The following is a 17,388-nucleotide window of genomic DNA, read 5'->3' on the forward strand; positions in this document are numbered from 1 at the left end:
GGCTCCAGTGAGATCCTACTGTGGGTTTCAGTACTTAAAGGCAGCTTATAAGGAAGGGAGAGAGAAACTTTTTACAAAGGCCTGTAGTGACAGGACAAGATGAAATGGTTTTCAACTGAAAGAGGGTAGGTTTAAACTGGATGTAAGGAATACTTTTCATACAGTGAGGGTGGCGAGGCACTGGAACAGGCTGCCCAGAGATGTTGTTGATGCTCCCTCATTGGAAGTGTTCAAGTTCAGGTTCAATGGGGTTTTGAGCAACCTAATCCAGTGAAAGATGTCCCTGCCCATGGACTAGATGATCTTTAAAGGTCCCCTCCAACCCCAAACGTTCTATGATTGTACAATTTTAAAGGGAAAAAAACCAAAACCAAAACAACAAATATTCAGCAATCTTAATCCTGAGAACACTTGCCAGCTCAGCCCTTAGTGCAGCTCTCTGTGTTGTAGCTGAGGCCATTACAAGTATCAAGAGTGGCATTACAGATAAACATTTCTTCATCACCATCCCTTGCCCGACATTAAATCCAACACCAGTTAAGAAAACTATGCACAGCAGTTTTCGCCATATAATTTATGTGATCTACACTAACTGTGCTTATCACCAAAACCTAACTGCATGTGCTGTGGTGTGCCTGCTCAAGGCAGGGGGGTCAGTATGTCAGCTGAGGATGGCGGGGACAACATGGCAGAAATTTAGAAAGGAAACCTGTGAGCACATAGGGGGCCGAATGACATATCTGCGTATTCCCTCTGAGTGTCTGGGTTGTTTTTTCAGTGTGGAAACTTCACTCCAAAATTACCCTTTTAGTGTGTGGGAATCAGACAGATAGCAATTTTGAGAATGTCTTGAGGGAGCAAGGTGATTTGAGTGATGAGACTCATAAGCCTTGTAATTACAGTAATTACGAGACCATACCTCTACAGGTAAGAACTCATAAGTAAAAACATTAGCATGACCATTTAAGCAGCTCAATAATTCATTCCAGGGCATGTGGTTACAGTGCAATGCTTAACATAAACTTCATGACGCTACTGGCACTTGGTCTTACTTCTGCAGCATGTATCCATCTCGTAAGTATAGATCCCTTTGTGCTGTACTATTTGCATTTAGTCTTTTTAAGGCTACACCATCTATAGCATCTGGCTATAGGTAGTCAAATCTTACTGCATGTTTTAGACATTATTTGCCCTGCAGCTTTATAAGAAACACTAAAAAGCCTGAAACACTGGAATGTTCTGACTCAGATTTTACTCAGAGAAATGCATGTTGGAAAAGGCATATACTCCACAAAGGGAACTTTTCTGTCCTACATGTGCTAAATGTGCTTTGCTCTAGCCCTGACCTGCTGCCTAATGGGATGGACAAGTAAGGAAAGTTTGGTATCATGGGAGAATGCCTCCTTCCTAGTCATTCTGTGCTCTTTTTTTGGTTTATTTACTCAACACTTCAATGCCAGGTATGTCTTCTGTCACTGTGAACTAACAGTGTTACAAACCTTTTGAATGGCACTGGGAGAAGCCTCTTAGAAAGAAGAAAGCCTCTCACTGAGTAGACATGCCGAGACAGAGAACAGAAAAAACACAGGGTCATTAGATGGGATATTGTTAATATTCTTCAAAGTTTGTATCCATGAGCTGTAACAGTAAATGCCAGTCATAAAGTGATAGTATCATATGGAAACTGCACATGATCCTTTTGATCGCAACAGTATATAATATATCTTGAAGGTATGTGCAGGACAAGTTTGTACAAATCTCAGCTTGTTTAGTTTTTCATTTAGATTCATTTTGCTGAGTTTTACTCCCACTGGGGAATACCTGCGTAGTTCATCATTTACATTTATGATGCTAACAAACATATTTTATCATCCAGTGATTTTTATATTTCAGTGTTACAATTCTGTTTGGAATTTGAAATGTTCTAATCATACAAATTTACTACTTCACACTAAAATCAGTTTTAATGTCAATCAGTTTCACCCACAGCTGAAATTATGTATTTATTTAAAATCTTATCAATGAGGAGTCAGGTATAACATTTTCAATCCAATTAAAACACCCTTTTTAAAAATACAGTGAGCATAGGCTGAAACAGGATAAGTTCTAGTTTAGATAACAGGAGAAAACATTGTATTGTGAGGACAATCAAGGTTGTCTGGAGAGGTTTTCTGGTCTCCAGCCCTGGAGTTGTTAAAGACTCAAGCAAGAGAAGCCCTGAGCAACTTGGTCTGATCTCATAACTCACCCTGCTTTGGGCAGAAGGTAGGACTAGAGACCTCCCAAGGTCTCTCCCAGCACGGATCATCCTACAAGACGACGAGATGTTTTGGTGACCTGAATTAGGGTGTTGGCAGTGTGTTTATCAGCACTCGAGCAGTAAGGATTACACTCCCGAACAACACCCAGTATATCCAAACATCTTAAGACTTTTGTCACAGAGCTCAGTTTTATTGTACAATTGTTTAACATGCAATTAAAACATAATGCCTCATAAAAGGTGCAGTTTTCAATCAAATACAAAATCACTGCATCTCTCTTTCCAAAACCTGCCATGTGAAGCAAAACCAGTCTTATAACCTTTGCATTATCTCTACCTTCCTGTTTGTGCTGATCTTGCATTAAAAGGTTGCAATAGCTACTTTCCAGATAAGGTGAGAATTTGCTTTTTGATATAAACATGTTTTTAAGCATTTTCACCCCTCTGGCCTCTTCTTCTTCTGTGTAATAAACCAACTCCCCCTAATATATTGCATCCTTTTTCACTTCCAGATATGTTTCTAAAGGAGATTTTGGTAAATTATATAAAATAAAATCCTGTTTTGAAAACAAGCTGACAGTTCTTTTTGGCTTTGTTTTGGCTGAACTTTTCACTTGAATCTTTGCTTCAATTTTGGTTGTGTTTGCCTCATTAAGGAGGAGTGCTCTTTAATATTTTAGGAAGACTAGTAAGGGATTAAAATATGTATACAGGCTAATTTCTCTGGGTACTTTTGTGTTAATTAATTTCTTTGGTTTTATAAAATCAGGATTTATCCAGGGCTTTAAGTGACCCCCCACTAGTAAAGTGGCCCTCTGAAGACGAACATTTATATTAGCAATACTACCAGCATTTATACATATTGCATACAAAAGAATATGTTAAAATAATATTATTACATTTGCAAAGTCAAGCACTCAAAAGTAACAAAATACAGAATTAAGCTTCAATTTGTCCGCCTTACACATCAGCATTCTGGCTTAGTAATTAGTGACTGAGTTGTATAGGACTTGCCCACCTTTTGGGGGCACAGAATAGATTATGTTCTTTTAATGAGCAACTATACATTTTTTATGCTTTTCCTCACTCTCTAATATGTTGTTCCAGGTCTTATTTACTGTACTGGATTTAAACCCTATTTGCAAGACTGAATTATTAATCGGTTTTTGGGGCATCTCATAAAGAAAGCATTCCACTTCAGTGGAGGACTCTTCAGAGCTCCTGTGTGAGATAAGGCAGTACTCCCTACCACCATGCAGGGTTGTATGGGAGAGAACTGCAGTGCACAGAAGAAAACCAGAAACATCTGTTAATTTGGTATGCCTAGGACCTCAGTTTTTTTCAGAGAACTTGTGTGTGCCAAGGACAGTCCTGCTGATTTTGTTTAGAATCAGGAGCACCCACAACTTCCACAAATTAGGTCCTGGACCCTCCAGTCAGGAAGCCAGAAAAAGAGGAAGGCAGAGATAATGGCCACTTGTGAGAAGTTTGGTTAAATGACTTGCTTCATGTCACATATGAATCCCATGACAGGAACAGAGTCCTGTCTTGGGATTTGCTCAAGTCGCATTCAATGGTTTAAATCATTAAAGCACCCTTTCTGTGTTACCAGTATCCTGGTTGATCAACCAACTACCTTCTACCATCCAGACCAAATGAGTTAGAAGTCCTACAGAAAACATCCTCCTTTCTTACAAGCCATGGCCCACCTACAGGTAGGTCTCCCTGTGTGCTGACAAAAGGAAAGTGCCTGTGAAAAATGCTACATGATCCCATGATCATGTAGCTCAAATATATAAGCATGTTCATGTGTCTTAAGTTGGATGTGTGGCAGGTGGCCTGGAAATCTTCAGCCAGAAGACTGGTGGAGTTATGAACAACTGAACACACTTGTATCGGCAGGAGATGTGAGTCTCAGTAAAAAGAAGTTACTATCCATACCATACTACTTACAATAAAGTTTTAGTAACGTAAATATTGTTGAAATAAATCATCGAATACTCAGGATTACCAGACCACATGAACCGAGTCTATTAGGCCTGGCTTAGAGGGAAATACAGAAGTGACACAGTAGGTGAGGACACAAAGCTCAGAAAGCAGAGGTGCAAAGAGATGTGTACAGGCAAGGACCAGGGATGGGAGACAGCAGGCAGTTCTCACAGATGAGGGGTTTTCTAGTCACAGGACGGGCTGGCTTGAAACTTTCACCACAGAAACAAAGATGTTGAGTAAATTAAAGGGAGAACCAACCTGAGACTGAATTGCAGCAGCTCCTTTGCAGTTCAAGCACCAGAGCTTTGCAATGAGACCAGCAGAAAAGCAGTGGTACAACCTGAGCTGGTGTGTAACCAGAGCCTCAGAGACGGAGGGAGCAAGGCTGTCGTCACTTTGGGAGCTGTTTTGTCATTCCCAGTCTCTCTGAATCACTGAGTATCTCCTCATGGCTTTCTGATAAATATTCCTGTAACCCACAAATGCATGAAGACTCCAGCAGAGGTGTCTAAAACCGGGAAATGCTCTTCTGGTGCTATCATCAGTCCTGCACAAAGCCACAAGAAAACACAGGGCTAGTGTGGTGGGGGGGGATCCTGGACCCCTCAGGAATCCCTCAGCAATCCCTCTCTCACTGCTGTCCTCCTCGATGTGCAAGAAAAAACTTACTAACATATCAAGACGACTTTCCCTTCTAGGAAAAGGAGCAGAAGTTCTAACTATTCCCTTTAAAAACAAAGCAAAACTAAACAAAACAAAACAAAAAAAGCACCTTAAAGGAACTAATTTGTCTTTTTGGTTTGTTTGGGGTTTTTTTGTTTGTTTTTTGTTGTTGTTGTTGTTTTAAGGGGAAAAAAAAAAAGCCCAAACATTCTCTTTCTCCAAATTCCTCACACACCCTGTTTTAAAAAACTCAACCACTAGCACTGCTTTAGTTTCACTTCTTCCTCAACTCCCCAAAACAAGTCTGTGATTATTGGACCCTGCTCAGCTAATCTTTCTAGAAGGAATACAGCTTACACTGTACAACTGAGTAATCTGCTTCTTTAACACTGGCTGCAGTCTTCTGTGCTCATATTATTCCTTCCCAATTTACAACACGTACATTTTTAGAATACTCACATAGATCTACACAAGTCTGATGATGTCACAGCCATTTCTTCTCCCTGATCAAAAATACTAGTATCTAGGCTTAACAGCATAACAATAACAGTAACCATTCTCCTCCACCACCACCACCAAAATACCCAGAAAAAATGAAGGACACACAAAACAGTCCACATAAATTACAGTGGTAACAAAGAATAGTTAAAAATACAAGCATGCTAGTCTGCAATAGCTACATAATAATATAATCAACACACTTCCTAGTACCAAGCAGATCAGTTTAATTCTGTCCATTAAAAAAAATTCTTTTACTACACTAGCTAATGTCAGCAGGTGTGCACCTAAGCTGGTGTGCATTAATATACTTTGGAGAATTATTTCTTTTTACATCATTGCTACATGTAACTACTGGTATACAAAACTAACAGGATACGACTTTTTACTGCCACAGAAAGTTAAGGTTGAATGGGGTGGCAGCCAAAGATTAATGCTTGCAAGGCTACAGAGAACAGGTTGGCTCTCATGGGACATTCGTAAACTGTCTCTGGGTACTGTGAAGTGTTGGTACATTTTTGTAACAACCTAATACTAAATTTGCTTGTTAGCTGAGATCCCTATCCTTGTATTATCAAACTCAGCTCTTAGATGACAGACTTAGCCTTCCTCATCATCAGTCAAAAAACAATTTTAATTTTGGGACACAATAGGCAATCTGAGAGCATCACAGCACGCCTTCAAAAAATGGAGAGGCGAAAAAATTGCAAGTGCTTTTCAAGTGGCACACCATTTACCTTGGTGTAGTACAGTGCAGCTCCAGCTGAAGTTTGTGGGAGCTGCATTAGCACACACAGCTATAGAGAAATAGTCATTTTGTACTACTCTAAAACAACCTTTTCCAGGCGGCTCCAGGGGAGCCACGTTCACATCAGGCCTCCAAATGACATGTTCCCCTTCTCTAGGTCAGCTACATACAGACCATCACCCCGTTTTTCAGCGGGGAAGAAACTCTTTCAAGACTGGACTGAGATTTCTCAGCCACGACGTGTGTCTGAGCAACAGACGTGCAACATGGCTCTGAAATCAAGATCTGGCCCCTAACTACTGATCAGAGGAAACCAAGTATTCCCAAAGCATCACCCTAACTCACTCGTAGTCAAGACAGGATTCAGAAAGAAATTTTTGGACATATGTTACTCACTGACATGTTTTAAATAGTCAAAAAACTTACTTGACAGCAGCTGCATCTTCATAGTTCCAGTATTTATCTCCTGTCTTCTGTTGGATTTATTGTTAAAAAAAAATTAATACAATTGTTAACTTCCGGAGCTAAAATAAACGCAAGCAGATAATGTGCATGAAGAAAGAACAGGAGAAGTTGGATATCTATTAGTTTTATGCATCATCATTAATATAGTAGTAAGACTCTGCCCAGAAAATAGTAATTAACGGGGCAGCAAGCAAAAAGTTTTACCTTACATACAGACTCCTGGATAAAGGATTGTGCCGTCACTATTTGCATCCTTTACTCTGTAGTTCAGACCTGTATCATTAGCAGGATATAAACATAGATTTGAGTTTTCTACTGAGCTCATTTGCTGACAGTATGGTATTCGCATTTCAGAGCACCACTGAAATGTTAAATCCACACTTCAGGCATTTATGTTTTCTTATTGTTCCCATTATGAATCAAGCCGCATGCTAAATGGGCATGTAGTGCACTATTTAAGTAATTTCCTAATGCACAGTAAGCAAAAACATTTTGTAATCTCTGCCATAAGAAGGAAATATTTAAGATTTTGTCCATAGGGATACTTTAAATACTCTGCCATGATTCATGATGAGAATATTGGTAGCCACCATACCAATAAATAAACTGCCATCCAAAAAATAAGGTAATTCAAGAGATAATAAATATAAGTTACCAAATTACTTTTTTCAGTATGTGTTCCTTCTAGGGTAAGAATTTCTCTAACAGTTGGACAACACAATGCAATTTTTTTTCAGAATAATAGTATACACAGAGTATTTTTTTAGAATTTACTCCATTAGCAACAGTTTATCCAGACCTCATTAATCTGGTTTTTACCACCTTGATTTTCAAATCTAAGCATTATACATATTTTAGCTAAACATAAAATTCGCACACCCTCTACGTATCATACCTTCATTAGCACTGCTGCTAAGCATGTAAAAACATGATACACATTATAAAACAGCCGCATATTCCAACTTCAGGCAAGGTATTCTTGGGTTAAAACTGGCAACAACACTAACATAAAATTACTCTTGCAGAAAACATCATGGAGATGGTTATCAACTGCAGTGAAGAACAAAATGTTAGCATGAAAACTTCAGAAAAACATTAATTTAATCTGCATGGGACATGGAACAACTTGTTTTTCCAACTGTTTGCTCCTCTCCCCTTTTACTATTATTTCTGTTTATTTTTATTACCATAATATTTTTAGAAAAGTGATCCTGTACCCATGAGATCTCTGGGAACTTTGTCACTGACTTCAGTGGAAGTAGTTTTAGGGTCCTGCAAATACACCTTATTTTAAGAACTTTGATTATCACCATTCTGCCCAGATATCACACTACCGTCTTCATGAATGGTAAATATTGCATTTGGATTAAAAAGATACACACAATGCACTTACAGTTACAAGGCATTTAAAATAACAGTAATTTTTGTGTAAAACATGGAACAGGTTATAGCTCAGATTAGACTGAGAATAACCCCTTAGCTAATTTCAGAAGTTTTGGACACTACCTAGTTACCATCGGGTAATGTACAAGGAAAATAAGTTGCCTCTGCTGTTTTGAGGACTCTTTTAAAATATTAGTCAGTTATTTACAACACAGTCAATTCTGACGTTTTTCCTCAGCTGCAATTGAGTTAGGATTTTAGGATTTAGCCTTCACTGAATACACAGTGGTTGCACTCTAAAGAGATTATACTATCTTCTTCAGTTATTTACTTTCATTTCATCTGCGTATTAAACCATTACACCAGCTAACTGTGGACAGCAGCACAAAAACTCTTTTTATCTTGGCTGTACCTACTGCCTCACCACATTTTTCTTATGCAGAACAATGCTGCACCAGATTTATCTTTGTTCTCATGGAACACATTCTCTACAGCTGCGTTATTATCAAATATGCACAAAACAAACCCTGAAGGACGTGGTAACATATATGTACCTGGATGTTTGTTGTAAGAAGAGTTAAAAAGTTACAGCATGAGAATACTAAGCATCAAATTCAATATCAAAATATCCCAATAATTCCAGGTATTATTTCAACACTTAAACAGTGTTTTAAATGAAAACACTAAATAAATGAAAAATAAAAAAGTGTGCACTTAAGTGCCAACTACTGACAAGAACAAGAGAATAATGATTACGCTCTTCTGGTCAACCCTGTGTCAATTTGCTCTCCACTGGAGCTGATGACCAGCTTCTGTCAACACTGTTATAAAGGCAGATATTTTATAAACACAGTTCGTTGGAGTGAAATTGGGCTTCAATGGGAATTTACCAAGTAAGACTACTGAAGACAAGGTATCACAGTGCGGTTACCTTTTATGCCCCACACTTCTATTTTTCCTGTTTACCTCAAGCTGGACTAAATTTACTAAAATTCGTCATGGCATCTGTGTGACTAATGACAAGAAAATTTGCATGTTTGCTAGTTCAGTGTGCTACCTGCAGGCACAAGTTATGCCGCCTTGTGGGTACGAAGTGAAAATTTTGCTCCCCTGGTTTTGTGCCCTCTAAAGAAAATGTTGATGAGTGTGTGGAGCTAGAGTACAGGCATTCATTTGCCATTTTCAGAGAAATTTGCATATACAGCCTCTAATATGCCTCTGCCAATTTAGAGGATGGGTCATCTTAGCAATCACTGACATTATGTACTACATAGGAATGCATGAAACTACAAAATCGTTTCGTCATTCATTTTCAGTTACAAAAATGCTTCTACAGGTACAGATTAGAGAAGGAACCCTTTAAAAGTCTCAGAAGGAAATTTCTCACTATGATTAATGTGTGTCTTGAGACCTCACGCACAAACAGTTTGATAAACAGCTTGATCAGATAATTTGTGCCTCTCCAAGAAGATTTAAAAACCCAAACACGCAAAAGTCACTATTTATCCGCAATGCTAAAACCTTATATTATCCACAGTTTCCTAATGGCAAACCCACTGCAGTCGACTGAGGCAAGAGACTTAGGAGAGCCCAGGGCCCAATCCATCAACGTGCCAATCACCTTGTGCACAAAGACCACTGCTGGTTCCAGCACAGGTCAAAAGGACAAAAAATATCAGTTTTGCCAGAGGCCTGAACAGCTCGCAGGGTATTTAAGCAGAATACTGGTCCCATCAGAGCAACATAAAATCAAATACATCTGAAGGATCATATGGAACGATCCCTCAGCTGCGATTCACACGGGTATGTAGTTCCAAACGGAAGGTACATATTAAGATCCCCAAGCTGAGTGAATTCCTCATCAGTACCGTGACTTGATGGTATCTTAAGATAGGCCTTAAAACAAAACTTTTTTTGAAGTAAAACTTTTGGGAATAAAAATAATATAATTACAACCTGTAATTAACACATGGCTTTAAAATGTGATAAAAAGTTCCAAGAAAATATTCAATTATCAATATATTTTCTATATCCCCAGCACCCAGCCCCACGTACCTTCTGTACTTGCGCGTCCTACTTTTGCCCTACATTGACTAAGGCATCTGATACCAACATCTGCAAATTAATTTATTATTTAACTTATAAGTATTAAGTACAGCGCTCAGAGTTTTCACATAGGCTGATACTTTTCACTTAAAGACTGGGCAATTAGGGTTGGAGAAAAATGCAATTAACCAGGTAAAAGTACAGCAAAAATATGAAACTGTGCATATTTCAAATGTATAGAGTTATATGCTCATTATTTTCCTGAGTCAGTCAGCGATTTTTGAAGCTTTTAAAAACTAGGCACAGTTTTCATTGCTCATATAGTTTATTGTGGTTAGAAATAAGGACTGGTGAAAATTACTTACTTGTCTGTGTCTTTGGAAACTCATCCTGTTGCTTGTGTTTCACCTGCGTCCCACAGCTGGCAGAAGCATATGCTGGGTAAGTTACTATAGGAACTACAACTCCTCCTTGCCAGCACAATAGTACTAACTAGAAAGGTCCATACCCACACCACCACCACCAAAAAAAAAAAAAAAGGAAAGCAAAGAAAGAAAAAAAGAAAAATAAGAGGAAGAGGAGGAAGAGGAGGAAAAAAAAAAAAAGAAAATGAAAGAAAAAAAAGAAAAAAGAAAGAATAAATGGAAGGGAAGGGAAGGGAAGGGAAGGGAAGGGAAGGGAAGGGAAGGGAAGGGAAGGGAAGGGAAGGGAAGGGAAGGGAAGGGAAGGGAAGGGAAGGGAAGGGAAGGGAAGGGAAGGGAAGGGAAGGGAAGGGAGGAAAAATAAAAATAGGTCAGCATGATCATCTTAGGCACTAGCACAGTATTTTCCAGAATCTTTATTAGAGGATCGTAAGCTTTTTCTTAAAGAGCTGTGAGAGCATCTCTGCTTTTTGTTCAGGCAGCTCCAGACATTTCAAAATGCATCCCTGATTTGCCATTTGTATAACAATAATTTTTATTTAAAAAAAAAAAAAACAACTACTATTTACCAGTTCTAATCAAATTAAGTTTATAGGAACTTAAAATGTATCTCTTCAATCATCCCAAAATAAGGAAGAGATCTGAGGAGTCAAGATACAAGTATTCCCTCTCAACTGAATGGGAAAACTATTATTTGCTAGTTTAAGATAAATACCCTTCAATCCATCTATAAAATATCAGTTTGGGATTTTTTTTTTTATGGTTAGTGCAGAATATACAACTACTATTTCATAGCAGAAGTTGATCAGGGTTAAAAGCCTGTGGTCTATAGCACAGCAAGTAAAGCTCATCTTGCTCGGTCCCTCATGGATCGGTTGCCCTCAGCCAGCCCTCACAGTACTCCACTCACACCTTCTTTCCCTACGCACAACACCCACAGGCATGTTAATTTCAATATTCATCTTCTCCTCTGAGTTCCTTTTCCCGTATTATAGTTGCTGGGGAGGACTAAACCACTGCTGCATCCTTACTAGACACAAGAACACCGTGGACAGATGCTCGGTTTCAACTGAAAATATGCATTTGGGGCACCGTGAGCATAGGGGTTACTACACAGAGAGTACTGTGATTCCTCCCTTTCAGGTCCACATGCTTCCGAAGCAAGTGGGACTGCTCACTTGAAGAAAGGCGAACATGTCCTTCAGGCGCTTCCTCAGCATAAGCCGTGCTGATGGTCAGCACCGGGAAGGCCAAAGCTTTCCAGCTTTTAGGCTTTCTCAATGCAGATGAGGGCAGTGGTGCAGGTATGCTTGCATGCTTTCTGCTCCTGTAAAAGTCAGTGAATGAGAGGGAGGGAAAAGAGCCATCACCAGTAGTTCAAAGCACTACCACTTTGCTCTCCACCTCTTCAACCAAGACCTTTCGGTATGCCAGGTTGTGGCTTTGCCAAAGACGACTGTTAAGAGGTCAGTGCTGCAAAGGGCTATGTGTGTGGTATGTGCATTTTGAGCCCTGCAAAGAGTTAATCCTCCCTTCACAAAGCCTTCAGAGGACTCAGAGGGCACCAAGCCAACAGAAAACCACCCCTCAGAAACCTCCAAACCCGTAACATTGTGTAGAAGCAACTCGAAGCAACCTTGGTCCGATGCGAGCAGAAGACTGAAGTCTCCAGCCTGCCCGACAACGAAGGTGCGGGCATACCTGCTCGTCTGCACACGTGTGCTCGTGCACTCGGCATTCCTCAGGTCTGCTGGGTTTGGAGAGCCGAGGATGGGCATTTTTGGCACGTCTCTTTGTCTGAGGAACGGACGCGGTGGGAGCAGCGGCCTCCACATGAACCCCTCCCCGGCTCTCTGCCAGGCCACCCTGGCCAAGCCACGCAGTGGGGAGCCCTGTCACTTTCCCCACGTACTAAAAAAAATTAAAAAAAGTTAAACCCTCCAAAATACGAATAGGCAAACCCAGCCTGCCTTCCTCCCACCCTGCTGGGCCGCTGTTCACCAGCTGCCTCTCACTTCACCTCACAAGACACCCCACCACAGCAACCCCACACGGGACACCCCCCACCCGCACACACACTGCCGGGGGTGCACCCCTCGCTGAGGGGACACTTCGGTGTCCCCGTTCCCGCCGGCGGGAGGAGCGCGCGGGGCTGTTGACAAACTTGGTGCGGCAGCCGCCTGTGTCAGCACAACTTGAGCGGGAGGAGGAGAGGAGGCAGCGCCGCGCGGGGCCGGCGGGAGGCGGCCGCGGGGACGGAACAGCAAATGCTATTCAGCCCGAGCAGTTTCAAGCCGCCCATGCTGGGGAATTACTGTAGTCTAGCTACGGCTGTTAGCGCTGGCTGTGTGTGCGTGTGTGTGTGTGTGTGTGTGTGTGTGTGAGGCGGTGTGTGCGAGGCGGTGTGTGCGTGCGCGTGTGCCCGCGCGCGCCGGGCGGCAGCTCGGAGTTGCCGCCGAGCCGGCGGAGGAGAGAGGGGCGAGAACGGGGGCGCCAAACTTTGCCCCCCCCTCCATAAACCCTCCCGGTCCCTGTCCCCCCCCCCCACCCCAGTAGGACTCTCCGAATTTAAAATAAAATAAATAAAAGCACCCCGAACGTGTTCTCGGGCAGGCTGACAGCCGGGGTCAAGAAACAGCTGCTGGAGTTAATGTTTCTTCCTCCCACTCCGTCTGATGGCGGTGCCCGGCCAAGACGAAGTGGGAGCGGGAGCCCGGCTCCAGCCGGCCCGGCCGCGGGGGGCGGGCGGCCCCGGCGGGTGGGAGCCGGGGGAGGCAGAGGGGCGAGGGGGCAGCGGGGGTTTGTTTTCCCCCTCTCCCTCCTCACGGAGCCTGGCAAGCGCAGGGCCGGCGCCGCATCTGCTGGCGGTGGCTGATGCCTGCTGCAGACCGCTGCCCGGAGCGGGCTGCCGGGCACCCAGCCCGCCCTCCGCCGGACCCCGCTCCCCGCCCACAAGTTCGGGGCGGCCGGTGCCCCCCGCCCCGGGCTGACTTCCCGGCCCGGTGCCGGGGGAGCGCCCACCCCGCTGGGTCCCCGGTCTGTCCTCCCTCACACCCCCCGCGGTGCCTCAGCGTGGGCGCCGCACGGCCCGGAGGCCCTTCTGGCCGTGAGCCCCGTCCCCGCTCCGCCCGCGGCCGAGTCCCAGCGCAGGTCTCCCGCAGGCGGGCTGCGGTGGGTCCGGCCCCGGCAGGGCTGAGCTGCTGCGCGGCACCGAGGGAAAGCACGGCGGTTTGCGTTCCAAAACTAATTTTCTGGGTACGTGCTCAGAGGCCCATTTTGAATTTAAAAGCTTAACAATTCCCACTGACCCAGCTGCTCAGCACCTTTTGAGGACCAGGGTCCAGCAGCACCAACCTTGAAGCACCTGTTCTTAGGGAAACTGGGCAGAATGTCATGTTGGGGAGCGGTAATGTTGGCGTCAGTCTTGTTTTTAGAGAAGGCTGCTCACATTTAATGCACATCAGATCAGCCCCACTATCTGCAGAGTTGCAGTTGCTGTTAACTGCAGTGTCCTGATGCTTCAACACCGCGCCAGCCGCCACTTAATGTCATGACACGTTTTGCCGTGTTGTGACACAGTTCCATCATGTGAAGGTGTTGTATCGACTGGTATGTGTCTTTGGAATATTTATGCATTCACCGTCACCACAGAGATGTCTATTCATAAATAAAATAAATGTAGCATGAGTACTATTGACATCCTGCAAACACGGCTTGTGAGAGACTCATTAAAATCAGAGCTGTCCAGTAAGCCCTGCTGCCTCCTGGCATGCTCGCCTATTTCATTTCTTCCTTAATTCCCTGTCCAGGATGGTTCACTATTCCAGCCTATCGCTTTATATCATTCTGTGAACTCTGCTCTGTCTGCTGCTTTTTCTCGACTGGTCCACTTTGCTCTTTCAGCTATATTCTCCACACAGCTCTTTGCCCAACTCCACTACTTGCTGCTAATTAATGCCTGATTTTTTGCTATCCAAAAAAGACAGCTCTTTGACTAGACACACACACATATACCAACATTAACTCTTCTCTTTCCAAAGAATGAGTGACATGAAATCCAGATGCTGAAGTATCAGTTCAGATTTCCCATTAAGTTCCGTGGTGTTTCACATGTGTTGGCCAGAGCTATTTACCTTTAACCATCACACATCACACAGATGGGCGCCCATTACCCTGATTCAGCCTTTCTATCTCAGACTCACCCATTGCTCTAATTCAGATTCACCCATTACCCTAATTCAGTCTTAGTTTTTAATTCTGCAGTTCTGATGAAGCACCTATAAGTATTTTGTTTGCACTAACCAAGGACTTTCCTGAGCCAAATCCTTGGCACTGCAACCTATACAAAACTGAGTTGCGTTTCTTTTTTTCAAGTTTTTCTACAACCTCAGAAGAATTAACGTATTTGTTCTTGAAATTTAGAGGCTTACTCCAAGCACTCAATTTGAAGTTTATGAGAATTGGCTGCCTGGCTTTTTCAGCCATCTTTTTTTCACGCAAGTAGCTTCCAAGCATTTATCTGCTCTATGTCCAAGTTTTTCTCATGTGCAAATAACAAGGAACTTGGAACAATACCTGGAGTTCAGTCAGAGAAGAGTTTGATCCAGAACCTCCAAGAAGCTCTCCAAGGACTCCAAAGATCCTGAAGTCCATGAGAAGAAACCATTCACTCCTAAGGCTTAATGCTACAGCACGATGACCTAGCATATCAAAAGCCTGAATTTGGGAACTGGGAGTTGGAAAGAAAGAGCATTTTCAGTCTCAGGCTGGCTAGAGACAAGCTATGACATGTACTGTTTCGGTTTTAGATTTGGAGGAGGTTTTTGCCATGTCTTTTTGATAATGCTGGGAGAAGGCAGTGGTCCTACAGGAACCTGCAGATCAGTCTGTAAGCAAGAACCTCCATGTGCAGATTAAGGAGGGTGTAGGTATGAGGAGTTGCATGTAGGCTGTCCTAACACCCAAAGCCAAACAATTCTTCATGTTACACCATTAGAAACTAGCACAGCACAACTGAAAAGTCACGGGGGAGCATAGGACCCCTTATGAGTCTGTACTGCAGTGTTTTTCCTGAGCCTCTAAGATTTAGTCATAACTGAAAATCAATCATTTTAAGATACTGTTTCCAAAAGATTTATGACCTACTGGCAGTAGCCGGGCAGCATTTTGGATAGTTATATCTGCATAAGGATTGTTCTGTCCTTACTTGCTATGCCAATGCTGACTTCATGATCTGTTGCAGAAAAAAAGATGGAGAGCTTCTGTTCCCACTGCTTGATACATAAGGACAGTGGAACAGTCGCTGAAAAGGAAATTTTACAAATTTGCTACCAATGAAAGAAAACATTTTGTCAAACCACATGATTTTAGATGAGGGAACGCATTGCCACAATAGATAACTGAGGTCAAGTAGTTTCCAGGCTACAAAAGAAAGCAATTTTTATTATGAGAAGCAAGAACACTCAAAACCATAATAGATAAACTAAAACAAACATGTACAGAAAGAGATATAAAACCTCAGTTTCCGCATCTTCACTCAATCTGAGAATAAACAAGTAAGATAAAGACAGATATTACGCAGATTACGACACATCTTTACTGACGGTTACTTGAACTTTTATTTGAAACTTCCAATTCTAGTGAGTACTGACACACATTAAAGAACCAAAGAGAACAGGAGATCTAATCCCTAAATGATACACCTATGTTTGTTTTGAACTAAGAAGAACTTGCAAATTAATGAATTGTTTCAAACTGTGTGGTCACTTTCATCTGCTGAAAAATACCTACTGTGGAGGCATACTCTTTCAATTAGATTTGTTGGTGCATGTGACTTGGGTTTCTCAAGCTGAGACTCTACTATGACCCAGCTTTACATCCACTAAAACATTTATTCCTATATACGCCTATAGCAGAACCTGATTTTACAAAATTGGCTCTTGTTTCGATGGCTAGGAAGTCATTCATCTCCATTTCGGGACAATAAGGGTCTCCGTATGACACTGTCTTGAGCCAGATTGCCTTGGGTTATGAACACATGGACAAGTCACTGGAGGGTAAGTTACGGTGTGAATTTGCAACAGTTAATTCCTGTGGTGGAGCTGACTGTGTCCCTGCATAAAATGAGTGTTAAGACTATCTCGAATTGCCTCACTTTCATACCTGAGTAGAAACGTGAACACAAGCTGCTCTCATGTAGTGGGTTGCACACTTCAAATTCACAGTTCGACTTGCATCTGTGATCAGGGTCAGGATGAGATTTTCCCACCCCACTGAAGTGTCCAGCTACCACACTTCACCTACAGCTGCTGGCAGACACCATGAGCAACTTTTTCATTCCTCCTGCTGCAGGACAGAGCAAATAGCCGGGGACATCCACTCATTGAACTGGGCAAGCAAAGACATGGTAGCCTGAGACAGCGCCATACCCAGCTGCCTGTCCCGTGCACAGAACAACAGCACAGCTCTACTGTCAGCTATCCTGGTCCGCGGCCTGTTGTTGGTGGGACTGTCAACACAGTTGGCTGAAGGCTAGATGTGTTTCTGCCCTGGTACAGCCTACTGCCTCCCCCATCCTACATTTTTTTGGCCATCCACCAGTCTGGCCAGTCCTGCCCACCATGGCTTGTCTTGTGTATGCACGTTTATGTTGGGCAGATGTACAACAGCCTTGTTATGGAGCAGCCAAGATTGTCTTTCTAATGTGTACCCATGTTTACACCAAATGGAAATTAACAATGCAGAAGTGAAAACACCCAGTCCTAACGGTGTTTTTCTGTATATCTGACCATGCTACTCATAGTTACCCCAATGCATAGAACATAAATACACATTTCAAAGAATCACAGAATCACAGAGTGGTTGGGGTTGGAAGGGACCTCTGGAGATCATCCAGTCCAACCCACCTGCTA

General features: G+C 42.6%; 1 protein-coding gene across 1 annotated transcript; it reads right to left on the reverse strand.

Moving 5' to 3' along the window:
* Positions 1-1,361: 1,361 nt before the first annotated feature.
* On the reverse strand, positions 1,362-14,683 carry LOC139826460 (uncharacterized). Its single transcript, XM_071802342.1, has 7 exons — positions 14,680-14,683; positions 13,070-13,515; positions 12,179-12,388; positions 10,421-10,547; positions 6,837-6,899; positions 6,588-6,636; positions 1,362-4,799 (listed from the first exon to the last, which is right to left on the reverse strand). The coding sequence occupies exons 1-7, from the start codon at positions 14,681-14,683 to the stop codon at positions 4,664-4,666; spliced, it is 1,035 nt and encodes a 344-aa protein (XP_071658443.1). The 3' UTR covers positions 1,362-4,663.
* Between the last annotated feature and the right edge of the window lie 2,705 nt (positions 14,684-17,388).

The sequence above is a fragment of the Patagioenas fasciata genome, chromosome Z (genome assembly GCF_037038585.1).
Source record: "Patagioenas fasciata isolate bPatFas1 chromosome Z, bPatFas1.hap1, whole genome shotgun sequence".
Lineage (NCBI taxonomy): Eukaryota > Metazoa > Chordata > Aves > Columbiformes > Columbidae > Patagioenas > Patagioenas fasciata.